The sequence below is a fragment of the Mobula birostris genome, chromosome 13 (genome assembly GCF_030028105.1).
Source record: "Mobula birostris isolate sMobBir1 chromosome 13, sMobBir1.hap1, whole genome shotgun sequence".
NCBI classification, from domain to species: domain Eukaryota; kingdom Metazoa; phylum Chordata; class Chondrichthyes; order Myliobatiformes; family Myliobatidae; genus Mobula; species Mobula birostris.
The window spans coordinates 40,658,427-40,677,625 of record NC_092382.1 but is presented as its reverse complement, the minus strand read 5'-3'; the positions used below and the strand labels follow the sequence as shown (position 1 = coordinate 40,677,625).

General features: G+C 44.7%; 1 protein-coding gene across 3 annotated transcripts; it reads right to left on the bottom strand.

Annotated features, from left to right (window-relative positions):
* Positions 1 to 2,130: 2,130 nt before the first annotated feature.
* Positions 2,131 to 13,408, bottom strand: LOC140207560 (uncharacterized). 3 transcript variants are annotated; one of them, XM_072276106.1, is made up of 3 exons: positions 13,362 to 13,398; positions 11,392 to 11,483; positions 2,131 to 4,316 (listed from the first exon to the last, which is right to left on the bottom strand). In XM_072276106.1, the coding sequence occupies exon 3, from the start codon at positions 3,907 to 3,909 to the stop codon at positions 2,773 to 2,775; it is 1,137 nt and encodes a 378-aa protein (XP_072132207.1). In that variant the 5' UTR covers positions 3,910 to 4,316; positions 11,392 to 11,483; positions 13,362 to 13,398; the 3' UTR covers positions 2,131 to 2,772. The 3 variants fall into 3 exon arrangements, with proteins under 3 accessions (XP_072132207.1, XP_072132209.1, XP_072132208.1); XM_072276108.1 differs by lacking the exon at positions 11,392 to 11,483 and having other exon boundaries at positions 13,362 to 13,408; XM_072276107.1 differs by lacking the exons at positions 11,392 to 11,483; positions 13,362 to 13,398 and adding an exon at positions 13,078 to 13,355.
* Positions 13,409 to 19,199: the final 5,791 nt, after the last annotated feature.

Genomic DNA, 19,199 nt, shown 5'->3' with positions numbered 1-19,199 from the left:
TGTTCTAGGTTCTCAATGGCCACCTAAGGGCATACTGTGGGGGAAAGTTAAAATTTCAGTCCTATAAACTTTAGGGACTACAACTTGGTGAACAATTGCCCATTCCTCACTCGCAGGTATAGCAGGTGGCCTCCACTTCCTCATTAACACTCCATCCTTGAGATAATACCCTACTGGCACTTTCTTAATCTCATCATCTGAGAAAGTCCTTTCTTTTAAAGCTTCAATCTCAGGGTCTCAATTCTGTTCTGCTATAAACTCCTTCCTAGACAGGGATAAATATTTCTCATCAGACTTAGTACCCGAATCCTGTTGAAAGAATGAAGGCAGAAAAGACCCTTACAAGTCATCATAACCTGATCCCGATTTTGGCTGTCATAGGTACCAGAATCATGCTGCACAGAACCGTCTCCATTGGCAGACATTTAGCCATACTTTGAGTTACTGCGCAGGAAGGATAAATATTAAAATCCATCTGTGGGTTGTCAGTGGTTGGCTTAGTTGTCAACTGCACTGCAGGAACAACCTTACCATCTGCCCGGTCATTCCCTAACAGCAAAGTAACAACTTCCACCTGTAAACCGGAGCATAATCTGAACTTAACAGGTCCTGAAACCAACCCTGATTGTAAAGTTACCCTGTGCAATGGCACAGAAACCATGCCACTCCCAATGCCTTTAATAAGATTTACCTCACCAATGTTAGTCTCATCACCAAACTTTAGAACGCTGTCTAACGTAACTTACTGAGAAGCCCAGTATCTCGAAGAATTTTCACTGGTACTGGGGTTGACCCTTCCTTTACTAATATAAACCCATCTGACATAAAATGATCGAATCCCTTCTTAACTCGGTCAGACCTCTCAGTCCTTAACTAAGCCTCAACAGAATGTTCAGAACCCTGTGGGTTTATATGTGCTTCAACATACAGATCACAGGCATTTCGGACGGCCTCCTTTTCCTTTTTCTTCTTCAGGATGGAATAATTAGCCATCATATGACCAGCTTTCTTACAATAGTAACAAGAAAGATCAGAATATTTCTCCTTCAACTGCTTCCCTTCATCCTTACTCTTGTTACTAATCCCAGCTTTAACTTCTGGTTTACCCTGGTTATTCCTGCTACTCTTTTGGAAGCTCTTATTCCGGGTAAACTGAACCTTATGAGTTAAAGCAAACTCATCTGCTAATCTAGCAGACTCCTGCAAAGTGGCAGCATCCTTTTCATCTAAATATGTCTTCATGTCATCAGGGATGCACCTTTTGAATTCTTCAATTAAAACCAACTCTTTCAAGCTGTTAAAATCATCATTTACATTTTCATATGTGCGCCGGCGTTCAAAACACACAAACTTCTCATAAGCAAATTCCATACAACAATTTTCTTAAATTTCTAAACCTTTGCCTGTATGCTTCTGGGACCAACTCGTAAGCTTTCAGCACAGCCTGTTTCACAATGTCATAATCAGCTGCTTCATCAACTGTCAAGGCAGAATAGGCTCGCTGAGCCTTCTCCTTAATTACACTTTGTCAGAGAATTGGCCAACCCACTTTTGGTCACTTTAAACTCTGAGCAAACTTCTCAAAATGCTGGAAGTATTTATCAACCTCTGCCTCATCAAATGGAGGTACCAATTTAACTTCCTGACTGGACTCAAACTTATCACCAGAGTGTAACACTAGACCCCTTTGCAGCAATCTATCTTTTCCAGCTCAAACAGCCTCTGTCGTTTTGCTTCCTCCCTCTGTTTTTCAATTTCACCTTTCCAAGTTTTAACCTTTTAGCAATACTCAACAACTCAATCCTTCTGGCATCCTCTAATGCTTCAGAGGTTGGCGCTTGCAGAAATCTATCAACATCCATTGCCGCTGATTTTTCACACACAAATAAATCAAAAGGGATTTACCAATGAAATTGATAATTAATCAATCAATATGCCCCCAAATTTGTTCATATTCCAGGCGCAGGCCCCAATTTTCTTACGAACTGTAACGCTTTAGAAACGAACCAGCAGCAATAGACTACACCAGGCGTCTGGTTTTGATGTTAAAATCACTATCTTTATTAGTATCTACTTATAAGATAGTAACTTAAACAAGATAAACAAAATTGAACAGTGTTACGTGTGTGTGTGTGTATATATATATATATATATATTTAAAGATAACTCCCAAACTATTGAGCTTAGAGTCTTGAGATGGTAAAGTATGAAAGTTCAGTTCACCCATGGAATAGTTGATGAGAGAGAGATATTTGTAATCCAGGGTAAATGTCGAGACAAGGCAATTATGTCAAATTCCACAGGTTCCACGGTGGTAAAACAAGAGAACAGTCGCTGTAGATTTTATCCTTGTCGTTCTAAATCCACGTACGAATTATCACCGAAAGGGACTTGTCACAAGGGGTATCATTTTCAAGTGAATTACCAGACCATACCCAGGCACATAAGACATAAGTGGTCTTCACAAATCCGATCCACTCCAATGGATCAAATGAGGTGATAACCACACATTCGATGTTCACTGAATCAATATTTAACCCACCCTTGTGGGCATAGGAAAGTTCTAAACAGTGACCCTTGGCCACTAGTTCCCTTCTTTCGATCCTTCCATTTTTTCTCCTTTGTCTCCATCTGACTCTGAGTGTCTGTGTCCTTGGTTAAATCTAAACAAGCTGCGAGTGATGTAAACAAGCTGAAAGTCAGACTGATTCGCCTTCTTAATCTCTCCCTCTCCCTTAAAATGACAGTCCACAGGAAATGAAACCTCGAGATTCATATCAATGCCCGCTCCCCAATGTGAACTGACTGGTGTGCCAGTAGTTGGGATGACTGAGTGAATCCTTTCCCACAGTCTGAGCAGGTGAACGGCCCCTCCCCAGTGTGAACTCGCTGATGACTCTGTAGGGTGGATGATCGAGTGAATCTCTTCCCACAAACTGAGCAGATGAACGGCTTCTCCCCAGTGTGAACTCGCAGGTGACGCTGTAGGGTGGATGAATGAGTGAATCCCTTCCCACATTCTGAGCAGGTAAATGGCTTCTCTCCAGTGTGAACTCGCTGATGACTCTGTAAGTCAGATGATCGACTGAATCTCTTCGCACATTCTGAACAGGTGAACGGCTTCTCTCCAGTGTGAACTCGTTGGTGACTCAGTAGGTCGGATGATCGAGTGAATCTCTTCCCACATTCTGAGCAGGTGAATGGCCTCTCCCCAGTGTGAAGTCGCTGGTGACTCAGTAGGGTGGATGACTGAGTGAATCCCTTCCCACATTCTGAGCAAGTGAACGGCCTCTCTCCAGTGTGAACTCGCTGGTGGGTCAGTACGTGAAATGAATGAGAGAATCTCTTCCCACAGTCTGAGCAGGTAAAGGGCTTCTCCCCAGTGTGAACTCGGTGATGACTCTGTAGGTTGGATGACTGAGTGAATCCCTTTCCACATTCTGAGCAGGTGAACGGCTTCTCCCCAGTGTGAACTCGCTGATGACTCTGTAGGTCAGATGACCGAGTGAATCTCTTCCCACAGGCTGAACAGGTGAACGGCGTCTCCCCTGTGTGAACTGACTGGTGTGCCAGTAGGGTGGATAACTGAGTGAATCCCTTCCCACAGTCTGAGCAGGTGAACGGCCTCTCTCCGGTGTGAACTCGCTGGTGCACCAGTAGGTCGGGTGACCAAGTGAAACCCTTTCCACAGTCTGAAAGGTTGAATGGCCACTCCCCGGTGTGAACTGACTGGTGTCTCAGTAGCTGAGATGACAAAGTGAATCCCTTCCCACAGACTGAGCAGGTGAATGGCCTGTCCCCTGTGTGAACTCGCTGGTGACTCTGTAGGGTGGATGAACGAGTGAATCCCTTCCCACATTCTGAGCAGGTGAATGGCCTCTCTCCAGTGTGAACTCGCTGGTGAGCCATGAGGTCAGATGACCGAGAGAATCCTTCCCACAAATTCAGCAGATGACTAGCCTCTGCCCAGTGTGAACTGTCTGGTGTGTCCACAGGTGAGAAGACCGACTGAATCCCTTCTCACCCACAGAACAGGTGAATGGCCTTGACCAGTGTGAACTTACTGATGTACCTTCAGCTGAGATGACTGAGGGAATCCATTCCAACAGTCTGAGCAAGTGAATGGCCTCTCCCCATGTGTAAAATGATGGGCGTGCCAGTCAGTCAGATGATCGAGTAAATCCCTCCCCACAGTCTGAGGAGGAAGGATGATCGAGTGGTTCCCTTGCTCCACTTCTTAAATATCTGGACAGAGACAGCAAAAGGGGTGTGTTGTGTTCAAGATTCCCATAGACAAATTCCTTGTAGTTTTTAACCTGTAAAAAGATTTACAAAATCCATCAATGGGTGAAGGACAACATTTCAGATGAGATCACTTTAGTCACCAAGGCGCGATCTGACATCACACTGTTACAGTGACAGTCAACCCAAGTTGGAAGGAGAAATCATCTTCTAACTGTGCAGAGTGCTGGTATATGGAATTAAATGGTATCTGGTACCTGGAATTAAACTCTCTGATGCTCTTCCTGTCTATATACGAATGGTGCATTTCTGCCGTCTCAAATCTGTGACTTGGATCAGATGGACTCTCTCCACTGGTATTATTCCCTGTTCCCACTGAGCTACATAGGTCTCTGGCTCCACAGTAACTGAAACACTCTCACACAAATAGCCTTTGTTGACCTGCAGCTGGGATTTTCTTTTATGCACTGTTAATTTAAAGTGCCACAGTTTAAACACCGTATAAAAATTTGCTGCTGAGATGAATGGTTGGTCTGTTAAAAGGAATTAAAGTGAATATTAGTATTATTTAAGGTTCTTGTCACAGTCATAGAAAAGTACAACACAGAAACAGACCCTTCGGCCTATCTAGTTTGTGCTGAACTAAACTTTCTACTCCCATATCTCTACCATCCAGGTACCTACTCATACCTCTTAAGTGTCGAGATTGAGCTCACATTCACCATTTGTGCTAACTGCTCATTCCACACCCGAATGACCATCTGTGTGAAGAAGTTTCCCCTTATTTTCCCCTTAACGTTTCACCTTTCACTCTTAACCCACGGCCTCTGGTTGTAGTCTCACCCAATCTCAGTGGTAAAAGCCAGCTTGCATTTACCCTATCTATACCCCTCATAATTTTGGTACTCCTCCATCAAATCTCCCCTCAATCTTCTACGTTCCAACAAATAAAGGCCTGATCTGTTCAATCTTTCCTTATAATCAAATTCTCCAGACGTGGCAACATCCTTGCAAATTTTCTCTGAACTCTTTCAACCTCTAACATCTTTCCTGTAGGTAGGTGACCAAAACTGCACACAACAGTGCAAATTAGGCCTCACCAATTTCTTATACAACGTCAACATAACATCCATCTCCTGTACTCAGTACTTTGGTTTATGAAGGCCAAGGTGCCACAATCTTTCTTTCCGTCCCTACCTAACTGGGGCACCACTTTCAGTGAACTATGGACCTGCGTTCCCAGATCCCTTCCTTCTACATCACTCCTCAGAGCCCGACCAGTCACTGTGTAAGACCTTGTTCCTACCAACGTGCAACACTTCACACCTGTCTGCATTAAATTCCATTTTCTGTTTCTCAACGCATTTTTTCCAGTGTGTCCAGATTGCTCTGCAAGCCATGATAGTCTTCCTCACTGTCCACTACACCCCAGCCTTGGTGTCAGCCACAAATTTGCTGATACAGCTAACCATGTTATCATCCAGATATCTGACATAGATGACAAACAACAACAGATCCAGCACTGATCCCTGTGGCACACCACTAGTCACAGGCCTCCAGTCAGAGAGGCAACCATCTGCTACCACAGTCTGGCTTCTCCCAAAGACAGTGTCTCATCCAATTTACTATCTCATCTTGAATGCTGAGTGACTGAACCTTCTTGACCAACCCCCCATATGAGACTCTGTCAAGTGCCTTGATAAAGTCCATGTAGACAACATCCACTGCCTTGCCTTCATCCACTTTCCTGATAACTTCCTCGAGAGACTCTATAAGATTGGTTAGACATGACCTACCATGCACAAAGCCATGCTGTCTATCCTTAATCAGTCCACATCTATCCAAATAATTATATATCCAGTTCCTGCACATACGTTCCAATAACTTTTCCACTACTGATGTCAAGCTCACCAACGTATAATTTCCTAGTTTATATTTGGAGCCTTTCTTGAACAGCGGAATAACATTGGCTCCAAACCTCCAGTACCTCACCTGTCACTGTGAATGATTTAAATACCTGTGCTTGGGCCCCACCAATTTCTGCACTTGTCTTCCACAGGGTCATAGGGAACAACTTGTCAGGCCCTGGTGATTTTTCCATGGTAATCTGCCTTAAGACAGCAAACACCTCCACCTCTGTAATCTGTACAGGGTCCATGAAGTTGATGCTGCTTTGCCTCACTTCTATAGACCCTGTGACCATCTCCTGAGTAAATACAGATGGCAAAAAAATCTCCCCCATCTATTTTGTCTCCTCATATGGATTACCATTCTGATCTTTCAGAGGATTAATTTTCTCCCTTGCAATCTTTTCACTCTGAACATATCTGCAGAATCCTTGAAGATTCTCCTTCACCTTGTCTGCTGGGCAACCTCATGCCTTCTTTTATTTCTTTCATAAGTGTTCACTTGAATATCCTGTACTTCATAAGTACCCCATTTGTTCCTATTTACCTGTAACTGGTATGCACCTCCTTTTTATTGATCTGGGAGATGAAAGCCAAAGGGGTGATAGAGCTGCATGGTGGAAGGTGGGTTTGTGTGTGTGTGTGTGGGGGGGGATTAAACTAAAGTTGCTGAAATTTTTCATTCCTGACTTTATCTGAAGTCTGAACAACATCTGTCTCCACAATTCTGCACTATATGTTCTGTTATTCAGGCTCCTCATGTTAGCCATTTCAGCCCTGGGAAAAGCCTCTGACTATCCACATGATCAATGCCCCTCATCATCTTAGACCCCTAAAAAAGGCTTTAAACATAAACAAGGAAATTATACATGATTTGAGGATTTGTTAGAAGTATACAAAATTATGAGGGTATGGATAGGGTTAATGCAATCAGGCTTTTACCACTGAGTTTGGGTGGAACGACAACCAGAGGTCATGGGTAAGTGGGGAAGGTGAAAATTTAAGGGGAACGTGTGGAAAACCTCTCAGTGAAATGGTTGAGAGTGTGGAATGAGATGCCAGCACAAGTGATGCATGTGAGCTCGATTCCACCATTTGATGAGAAGTTTGAATGGGTATCTGTGTCCTGAGTAAATACAGATGCAAGAATGCTATGTAAAATCTACCCTATCTATTTTGCCTCCTCGTATAGTCATAGTCATGCTTTATTGATCCTGGGGGAAATTGTTTTTTGTTACAGTTGCACCATAAATAATTACTAGTAATAGAACTATAAATAGTTAAATAGTAATATGTAAATTATGCCAGTAAATTATGAAATAAGTCCAGGACCAGCCTATTGGCTCAGGGTGTCTGACCCTCCAAGGGAGGAGTTGTAAAGTTTGATGGCCACAGGCAGGAATGACTTCCTATGACGCTCTGTGTTGCATCTCGGTGGAATGAGTCTCTGGCTGAATGTACTCCTGTGCCCACCCAGGACATTATGTAGAGGATGGGAGACATTGACCAAGATGGCATGCAACTTAGGCAGCATCCTGTTTTCAGACACCACCGTGAGAGAGTCCAGTTCCATCCCCACAACATCACTGGCCTTACGAATGAGTTGTTGATTCTGTTGGTGTCTGCTACCCTCAGCCTGCTGCCCCAGCACACAACAGCAAACATGATAGCACTGGCCACCACATGTCCACACTGACCCCCTGGATGGACACAGGGGTCACCAGTACCTTAGCTCTCCTCAGGTCTACCACCAGCTCCTTAGTCTTTTTCACATTATAGATACCATTCACAGTATAGATTACCATTCACTGATCGTCCAGAGTGGGCACGTTTCTGCACTGACCTTCTCCATGTTTCTATGACAAAGAAGCTGGCCAAACTTGATTGGAAGGGGAAACTGGTAGAAACTGATAACAGAGCAGCAATGGCTGGAGTTTCTGGGAGCAATTCGGGAGGTGAGTGATAGATACATCCCAAAGAACTGGAAGCATTGTAAGGTCTGGAGGGCAGAACCATGGCTGAAATGAGAAGCCAAAGCCAATGTAAAAACCAAAGAGAGGGCAAACAAAAGAGCAAAAACTATTGGGAAGCTTTTAGAAACCAACAGAAGATGACTTCAAAAAAAGTCAGCTGAGCTCAGGGCGTGGAATTATAATATTGTAGTCACTAATGAGTCTTGGTAGCACCCAACAGCCTGAGGCACTTAGAGAAACAAAATATCCGGGGCCTCAATATCTCTGGAAAACCAAGGTTCCCTGCACCAGTTACCAAACTTTTATTTTGACAGGCACATACAACCCTCAAAACTTCACTTCTGAAGAACTCCCACTTACCAAGTGCTCCTTTGCCGGAAACATCCTGTCCCAATTCACACTTGTCAGATCCTTTCTGATACCACCAAAATTGACCTTTCCCAAGTTGGAATCTCAACCTGTGGTCTAGACCTCTCTCTTTCCATATTTACTTGGAATCTCATGGTATTATGATCACTAGGTACAAAGTCTTCCCATACACTAATTTCTGTCACTAGCCCTGGATCATTTCCTAATAGCTTATTGCACACTTCTACTTTGAGAATTCTACTGGTTGAGAGCACATTTGACAAACTCTGCCCCATCTAGTCCTTTTACAGTATGGGACCCCCAGTCAATATATGGAAAGTTAAAATCACTTACTGTATCAGTCTTTGTTTCTGGCATAGTCTGTGATCTCTCTGTAAATTTGTTCCTCTCAATCCCTCAGACTTTTGGTTTCAACCAAGTCCCAGTAATGGTAACAATATCATAATTCAATACACTGAGCTCATCTGGCTTTCCCATGATGTTTCTTGCATTTGATTTACACAGCTCAGTACATTCGAAGCACCATGCTCAATCTTTTGATTGTTGACTTTGTCTGAAGTTTGAACAACATCTGACTGGTGTCAAGAAAACAACCACTTCCTCGATGTCACAGAAACAAAGGCGCTGGTTGTGGATTACAGAAGGAATGGAGACAGGCTAACCCGTATTGACATCAATGGATCTGGAGTTGAGAGGGTAAACAGATTTAAGTTCCTCGGCATAAACATCGTCGAGGATCTCACGTGGTCTGTACATCCCGGCTGTGTGGTGAAAAAGGCACAAGCATGCCAGTTTCACCTCAGAAGGCTGAAGAAGTTTGGAACGTGCCCCCAAATGTAAAGAACTTTCTACAGGGGCAGAATAGAGAGCATCCTGACTGGCTGCATTACTGCCTGGTATGGGATCTGTACCTCTCTCAATCGCAGGACTCTGCAGAGAGTGGTGCGGACAGCCCAGTGCATTTGTAGATGTGAACTTTCCACTATTCAGGACATTTACAGTGACAGATGTGTAAAAAAGGGCCTGATGGATCACTGGAGACCTGATTCACCCCCAACCACAAACTATTCCAGCTGCTACCATCCGGGAAATGGTACCACAGCATGAAAGCCAGAACCAACAGGCTCTGGGACAGCTCCTTCCACCAGGTCATCAGACTCATATATTTATGCTGATACAATTGTATTTCTATATTATATTGACCATTCTGATGTACATACTGTTTATTACAAATTACTACAAATTGCACATTTAGATGGAGGCGGAACATAAAGATTTCTACTCCACATGTATATGAAGGATGTAAGTAATAAAGTCAATTCACTTCAATGACTCCACTATCTGTTCTGGCATTCAGGCTCCCATCCGCCCTGCAACTTCAGTTTAACATCCACTAGCACTAGCAAGCCTTACCACTAGGATATTAGTCCCCCTTCTAGTTCTGTTCCCCTAACTAACGAATCCCCTTTGACTTTCCTGTGCCAGCTAATTCCCTGCCAACAGTTTCTAACGTGGTCTACCTGTTGTCCTGGGGGATGGCCACAAGAGTACTCTGTGATGGCTATTTCACCTCATTCTCCTTCCTGACTCGCATCCAGTTTCCTGTGTCCTGCACCTTGGGTGTAACTCACCTCTCTTCGTGTCATCCCCTCTGATTTCTGAATGATCCGGAATTCATCCATTTCCAGCTCCAACTCCCTAACGTGCAGGGTCATAGGGAGTCAGGAATGTGAGGGTATCAGGGACACTGGAGGTCTCCCCTCCTTCCCACTAATGTCCCCTCTAATTTGTAATGACCAGTGTCTGCAAAAATCTTGTGCTGCACAATTCTTGCCCAGTGACAACATGTGAAAACTGAACTTTATATAGAGAGGTATTCATTTCAACAGCGAGCAAATCACTGGTGATAAGAACTTTGATCTCCTCTGGGTTCGATTGAGTTCATCTGCACTCTCACACAACCTATGTAGCAGGCCTATAGCAGGTAATGAAGGATTTTCTAACCAGTGCTTTTGCACACGGCCTATATGTGATTTTCTTGCTAAATGATGCTTTAAAAAGTCAGATTTCCAAATATCACTCCACTTCTTCCCACTTGCAAATTCTCCAGCAACTTTTGCATTGCCACAATACACACAGATAACACCAGTTTCTATACTGGACATAAACATTTCTCCTGAACCCTCCCCCAGGTGACTGATGGTGGTGAACTTAGTGATGGCAATACCAATGAGTATTATCTCGCAAGACAATCCAGGTATTACCTAACCGGAAACCTTGGTTGCAGTATGAGGTCGTCCCTTTTAAAGGCTACTGCTGTGGCTTTTAGGTCCGGGGGTACCAGTTGCTACACGGAATCCAGGTGTGAACTCCGGAAAGCCATTAAGGGCACCAAGAGGCAATATCAAGCCAAGTTGGAAGTCCAGGCTAACCAGAGGGATGCGGCAGGGTCTAAATGAGATCACTGAGAGCAAAGAAAAGGCTGGGAATATCAATAACTGTGACACTTCTCTTCCTGATGAACTAAATGTATTCTACGCAAGATTCGAACAGAAAAGGAGCATCCCGCTTCCTCCGGATGAACCGGACCTGGTGGCATTGAGGAGGGCGTTAGAATGGCCTTCCTGAGATAAATCCAAGGAAGGCCTCCGGCCCAGGTGGCGTCCCAGGACAGGTTCTCTGGGCCTGTGCAAGCGAGCTAGCTGGAGTGTTTGCTGACATCTTCAACTGCTCCTTGCTTCAGTCTAAGATCCCCTCGTGTTTTAAGAAGGCATCGATAATCCCAGTGCCGAAGAAGAGCAAGGTGGCATGCCTGAATGACTATCGACCTGTGGCTCTGACATCAATTGCTATGAAGTGTTTTGAGAGATTGGTTATGGCACACATCAACCACAGCCTACCTGTCAACCTCGACACTTTGCAATTCGCCTACCGGAGCAACAGGTCTACGTCAGATGCCATCTCTCTGGCCCTACATTCCTCCTTAGGACACCTGAAGAATAAAGACGCATACGTAAAGCTCCTTTTCATTGACTACAGCTCTGCCTTTAATACCATCATTCCAAATAAACTGATTCCTACGCTCCAGAACCTGGGCCTTAGCGCTCAGATCTGCAGTCGGATCTTCAACTTCCTCACAGACAGGACCCAGGCTGTAAAAATAGGGGACAAGCTGTCCACTACAATCACTCTGAGCTCCAGTGCCCCACAAGGCTGTGTACTCAGCCCCCTGCTGTACTCACTGTACACCCATGACTGTGTAGCCAAGTTTCCATCAAACTCAATATATAAGTTTGCTGATGACACAACAATTGTAGGCCGTATCTCGGGTTATGATAAGTTTGAGTACAGAGAGGAAATTAAGAACCTGGTGGCATGGTGCAAAGACAATAACCTATCTCTCAATGTCAGCAAGACGAAGGAATTGGTTGTTGACTTCAGAAGGAGTAGCGGACTGCACGACCCAATTTACATCAGTGGAACAGGTCAAAAGCTTTAAGTTCCTCGGGGTCAATATCACAAATGACCTGACTTGGTCCAACCAAGTAGAGTTCACTGCCAAGAAGGCCCACCAGCACCTTTACTTCCTGAGAAAACTAAAGAAATTTTGCCTGTCCCCTAAAACCCTCACTAATTTTTATAGATGCACTGTAGAAAGCGCTCTTCTTGGGTGCATCACAACCTGGTATGGAAGTTGTCCTGTCCAAGATCGAAAGAAGCTGCAGAAGATTGTGAACATGGCACAGAACATCACACAAACCAATCTTCCGTCCTTGGACTCACTTTACACTGCACACTGTCGGAGCAGCGCTGCCAGGATACTCAAGGACACGGCCTACCCAGCCAACATGCTTTTTGTCCCTCTTCCCTCCGGGAGAAGGCTTAGGAGCTTCAAGACTCGTACGGCCAGATTTGGGAACAGCTTCTTTCCAACTGTGATAAGACTGCTGAATGGATCCTGACCCGGATCTGGGCCATGCCCTCCAAATATCCGGACCTATTTCTCGGTTTTTTTGCACTACCTTACCCATTTTTCTATTTTCTATTTATGATTTATAATTTAAATTTTTAATATTTACTAATTTTTAATATCTTTAATATTTAATATTTGTACTCCAGGGAGCGGAAGGCGCAGAATCAAATATCGCTGTGATGATTGTACGTTCTAGTATCAATTGTTTGGCGACAATAAAGTATAAAGAGAAGGGCAGTAGTCTGTCTCATTGGAGTCTGGAACATTTGTGATGTGAAAGCTACTTGTTGTTCCGGGCAAAGGTGCTTGGTATCATTATGTACCCAGAGTGAATGGGTCAAAACATGTCCTCACGGGTAGAAAGGTCCAGAACAAGAGGAGGTAGAACAAGCAACACACACAAAATGCTGGAGGAACTCAGCAGGCCAGGCAGCATCTATGGAAAAGAGTACTAATGCTGAGTTCCTTCAGCATTTTGTGTGTGTTACTCGTTCTACCTCCTCTTGTTCTGGACCTTTCTCGCCGTGAGGATATGTTTTGACCCATTCACTCTGGGCATCTGCAGACTTTCTCTTGTTTGTGATTGGAGGCAGAACAAAGGTGATTTTCTCACCTGGTGATATAAAAGATTTTGTTCCCTTTCTCCGAGTTCCCAATCCTGCATTTAGACAGCTGGAGCTCAGCTTTGTCTGAGAGATCCATCGGCTCCCATTCCCTCATCAGCCGGAAGCTTCCCGGGGCCCGTGTTCGGAGCCTGGGGCTGAAAGAGAGGGAAGGGAGCAGGACTGTCCCGGGATTCCAGGTCACGATGTCCGGAGTTCACAGCAAATGTCCCCGAAGTCGGTGTTGAAAAACCCGCGCCCAGAGATTCATTCTTGCCAGCAGCTTATATCTTACCTGAGCCGATTTCCTGAAGCCTACGGATACCCGAGACTATTTGCATACTGCACGCATGCGTGATATTCGGGACCATCGGCAACCCTGACGCCTGCGCATTCGATCGATGCTTCAGCGACAGCGAAAATTGCAACGCAGAGGTTTCTGGGTAATTACGGTGCCATTAAAGGTTTCTGCAAGCAAAGGTTTCACGTCCGTACCTCAGTTTTTTTTTAAAATGTGGATAACTGAGCAGCTCTTTTAACGCACAAAGCAGCTCCCATAAACAATACACTTAATATCAGCAAACTTTCCTCGTTTCTGATGCCAAAGTAGAACCTTCTTACAAATGCAGATATAAAACACGGGGGACCACCAAGCTGTCTGAAGCGCGGTCCTTTGAAAAGAGTGAAAATGACACAAAACGTTGAAAAGAGCAGGGAAGAAGGAGTTTAACCAACTTTAGCAAGAGCCCTGAAGAACGTCATAACCCCAGTGCGCTCAGTCTCTTATTCAGCCTGGAGAGAAGCATGCAGGGAATTGATGCAGGTGTGTAGTATGAGAGGCATTTGTCATGTGGATAGCCGGAGGCTTCTTCCCAGGGCTGAAACAGCTAACACGAGGGGTCATGGGTTTAAGGTGCTTGGAAGTAGGTACAGAGGAGATTTCAGAGCTACGTTTTCTAAACAAAGAGTGGTGTGTGTGTGGAATGCATCGCCAGCAACGGTGGTAGAGGCGGACACAATAGGGTCTTTTAAGAGACTCTTAGATAGGTACATGGAGACTAGGAAAATAAAGGGCTATGCAGAAGGGAAATTCTAGGCAGATTCTAGAGTAAGTTACGTGGTCGGCACAACACTGTGGGCCGAAGGGCCTGTAACGTAATGTAGATTTCTATGATTCCGTGAAATTCAAGGGAAATCTATCCCACGGAGTGGTGACTAGTTGCAACCTGTCATCACAGGGAGAGTGAGAGGGAAACGGCAGGGATAGATTTTGATATACTGATATGGAACAGAAACATGGGCAGGGACCAGATGGGCCGAGTGGACTCTACAGTATACATTGTGAGTGTGGTAGAGATAGTAAGTACCTGAGACACGGGATTTGATACAGAACTGCTTTATCTTTCACAGATCCACAATATTAAACATCAGTCCAGTTTAAGGCTAACATCAGCAGATCAGACTGCTCCAATCCTCAGTGACTAGGGTTCAGTACTGGGTGCGATGAGCAGCCGCAAGAACTGCAAATTTTGACGGTAGCAGTCCCTCATGAACCTGCAGCTGCCTTCAGTCATCGTGATGGTTAAACATTTAGCATAGAACTGATTTGAATTTCCTCCCTGATGTGAAGTTGCTGATGTTGCAGCAGCTGGGATGATTAAGTAAAACTCTTTACTCACTCTGGACTGAAATGTGGCCTCTATTTATTGTGAACTCACCGGAGCATCACAAGGTGGGTTAACTGAATGAGTCTCTTTGCACACACGGAGTAGGTGAACGGCCGCTTCCCAGTGCGAAGCTGTTGTTGTATCTGCGATGGCCGACTGAATCCTTTCCAAAATAAGAGCCAGTGAATGACATAACACTGCTATCAACGTCATGGCAATGTATCCAATCAGATCACGGACATGGACACGTGATCGGGGTCTCCTTGTAGCGAGTGGGGCGCTGTCTTCTCCAGCATCTCCGCCTCCACATTCAAGGATCGGCGGCATTCAAGCGCTGGTGAAGTGACAGATACAGCGGAACTAACGTGTTTGTGATTCCCATGCACAAGTGCTTTGACTTTTCTACACTGTTAAAAGTTTGCAAAGCATATTAGTGGGTGAAGGACAGTATTTCAATTCAGAAAATTTTAGTCTCCATGGTGCCTTCTGATAAAAACACTGTCACAGCTCAAAACAATTTGGAGGAAAAAGAGTTCATCTTCTAACTGGCTACAGTTCCGGCATCAGGCACAATATCAAACTCTCTGCTTCTCTCTCTGTATCAAAATCGATCATTCATCCCCTTCATCAGTCTGTGACTTGGCTCAGTTTGTCTGTCTCCTTCGCATTCTGAGCATGCGCCACACACCCACTGAGATCACGTTTTATTTACACGGCTGCGACTAGAGACTTTCTGATTATTATGTCCCTTCTGGCATTTGACGGTGGTAAACTCAGAGTCAGCAATGGTATTGAACCTCAGGAGTAGTTTATTTGGGCTTTCCCGTTGCAGATCGATAAACGGCCGGTAGTGCGCGGCTGGATGAGTGGGTCGTTTTCAGACTGGAAGGGGGTAGCGTTTGGAGTACCCCAGAGATCAGTCCCTGACCACAGGTGTTCACAGTTTAATGGCCTGGCGGAGGCAGCGAGATGTGAGATGTCCCAGCCTGCTGGTGACGCAGAAAGAGTGGAGTTGGGGGGAGGGGAGTCTATTCACATACAACTTCGTAGCTTTGCAATCTGTACATAGTGCACTGTGGGGCTGCAGTGGCGGGTTGCATTGCTGGGATCAGTGCACGGTCACTGTGGGCTATGAGGATTTTGTGAATAAAGCGTCATTCTCCAATTTAGAATCTCAAGCCGGGGAGCAAGCCTATCGTTTGTATATTTAAGTTGTATTTATGGCATTGTGATAACCAGATACTGTAGCCCTTCACGACTTCTCTATCCAGGTATTTCAATATTCGACTTCATTCAGGAAGCTTAATAGTCTGAGTGTGGATAAATCTCCCGGACCTGATGGAATGCACCCTCAGGTTCGGAAGGAAGTAACTGGAGAGATTGCGGAGCCTGCAGAGAGACTAAGATAGCTTAGGGGAATGGGCAAGGGAGTGGCAAATGAAATACAATGTTGGAAAGTGTATGGTCATGCACTCTGGTGGACGAAATAAATAGGCAGACTATTATTTAGATGGAGAGAGAATTCAAAATGCAGAGATGCAAATGGACTTGGGAGTCCTTGTGCAAGATACCCTAAAGATTAACTTCCAGGTTGAGTCGGTGGTGAAGAAGGCAAATGCAACGTTGGCATTCATTTCTAGAGGTATAGAATATAAGAGCAGGGATGCGATGGTGAGTCTCTATAAGGCACCCCTGAGATCACACAGACTATTGTGTGCAGTTTTCGGATCCTTATTTTAGAAATGATATACTGACATTGGAGAGGGTTCAGAGAAGATTCACGAGAATGTTTCCAGGAATGAAAGGTCTACCGTATCAGGAAGGTCTGGCAGCTCTTGGGCGGTATTCCCTGGAGTTCAGGAGAATGAGGGGGGATCTCATAGAAACATTTTGATCGTTAAATGACCTGAACAGATTAGATATGGCAAAGTTGATTTCCCATGGTAGGGGATTCTAGGACAAGAGACTTCCATATTGAAGGACGGCCATTTAGAACAGAGATGCGGAGAAATTTCTTAAGTGTGTCGGTGGTAAATAGGAGGAATTTGTTGCCATGAGCTGCTGTGGAGGCCAAGTCACTGGGTGTATTTAAGGCAGAGGTAGATAGGTTCTTGATTAGCCAGAGCATCAAAGGGTAAGGGGTGAAGGCAGGGTAATTGGGATGACTGGAAGAATTGGATCAACCCATGATTGAATGGCGGTGCAGACTCGATGACCCAAATGGCCTACTTCTGCTCCAATATTTTATTGTCTAATGGTCTATTCCACTGTTTCGGCCCGCCAAAGTGCAGCCAATATTTCTGGGTATATGACCCATTCATATGAGAATTTAGCCTTCTCTATTTTTCTGAACTTCTCATAAATGTGTACGGTTTAGTTAAGCTTTGCTCCAGAATTTCCACACAATTAAAATAGTTTATTAGATTTTTTTGCACTACTTATATAATTGAACTATTTAATGTGTATATTATTGTAATTCACAATTGTTAAAATCTATTGTTATGAATTAGGTTCTACTGCTGCCGCAGAGACAACAAATTTCATGGCATTTGCTGGTGCTATTAAACCTGATTCTGATAATTGGTATGGGAGACCCACCACCGGTCACCTGATCCCAGTTACCGCAGATCGTAATGCGAGATTGAAGCCTTTTCTATTTATTTGCATTCCTCAGAAATGACAACAGTTCAGTGAAGTTTCCTTCTGAGGTTCCAAAGCAGAAGCTCAATTTGTCTAATATTTTCACACAATTAAAATGGGAGATCTGTTTATTATCATCACGTACTGAGCTATAGTGAAAATCTTGCCTGACGTACCATCCACACAGTTCTACACGTTACAACAGTACATTGAGCTGATATACGACAGAACAATAACTGTAACAAAGCATTATGGCTGCAGAGAAAGTGCAGTGCAGATAGACATATGGTGCAGGGTCACGTCGAGTTACATTGTGAGGTCGAGTCCATTTTATCGGACTGGAGACCATTCATTTGGCTTACAACCGCAGACAGGAAGCCGTCCTTAAGCCTGGTGGTACGCGCTTTAAGGCTTTTGTATCTCTTCCCCGATGGGGGAGCGGGTTTGCAGCAAGAATGTCCAGGTTGTGAGGATCTTTGAGTACATGTCCTGCTTTTCCGACGCAGGGGAAATATAGGAAGAGTCCATGGAGGGGAGGCTTATTTCTCTGATGTTCTCTGCTCTCCAAAGTTCTCTGCAGATCTTTGCAGTCATGGGCAGAGCAGTAGCCATATGAAGGCGTGAAGTATCGACAAGAAGCTCAGAGACCTCGGCCTTCACACTGCCTTGTGTAGCTGGATCCTGGACTTCCTGTCAGATCGCCGGCAGGTGGTAAGAGTGGGCTCCCTCACCTCTTTTTCTCTGACCCTCAGCACTCATACCCAACAGGGTTGTCTCCTTGGCCCCTCCTTCACTCTCTGTATTCCCATGACTGTGTCGCCACCCACAGATCCAATTTGCTAATTAAATTCCCTGACGACACTGCACTGATTGCTCTCATCTCAAAGAATAACGAGGCAGCCTGCGGAGAAGAAGTCATCACCCCGACACAGTGGTGTCAAGAAAACAACCTCTCCCTCATGGTGACAAAAACAAAGGAGCTGGTTGTGGACTACAGGAGGGATGAAGACAGGGACCAAATTCAACATTTCCAAGTCTGTTATTGACACAAAATGCACACGTTAATATTGATCAGGACACAACATATTTATAGATTGTTACTGACAGAGAATCGTATAATTTGTGTTCCGTGTGTTATCTGAATGTATTTGCCTGTGATGCTGCCACAAGTCAGTGTTTCTCTGTACCTGTACCTTCCTGTACTTGCGCACTTGGCAATAACTTCAACAGGACCTGAGAAATCTCAGTGAGATTTGATTAGTGATGATCATCTTGGCAGCTCGGTCGGTCGAATGTAGAGAGACAGTGCACTGTGAAATGTAAAGAGACAGTATACTGTTAAATGCAAGACCCTGGACAGTGTCGATGAGCAGAGGGATATTGGATCCAAGTTCACAGCTCCCTGAAAGAGACTGCACAGATTGATCGGGTGGTTAAGACAGCTATAACGAGAGGTTACACAAACTTGTGTTGTTCTCTCCAGAGCGGCGCAGGCTGGGGTGAGACTGGATGGGCGTTTATAAGATTACGAGAGGAATAGATAGAGCGGAGAGACGATGTATTTTTTCCTGGGGGTTGAAATGTCTAATACACTTAAGGTGAGATGAGATGTGAGCGGCAAGTGTTACGAGATCACAGGTTTCATTTTGCTGTGGGTGTTACTTTAAGAGAGCCTGCAGGAGGCGGGAGTATGACGTCACTACACTGACTGCTGGAGCAGAGGAGCAGAGAGAGAGAGAGAGAGAGAGAGAGAGAGAACAAAAGACAGTTGGAGGACCAGCGGACTGCAAGCTGCAGTTTGCTAAAGTAATGGGTAAAAGTTTGAT

Excerpts from the sequence above, each read along its gene's own strand:
- LOC140207560 (XM_072276108.1), bottom strand. The coding sequence starts at position 3,909 with ATGGCTCACCAGCGAGTTCACACTGGAGAGAGGCCATTCACCTGCTCA.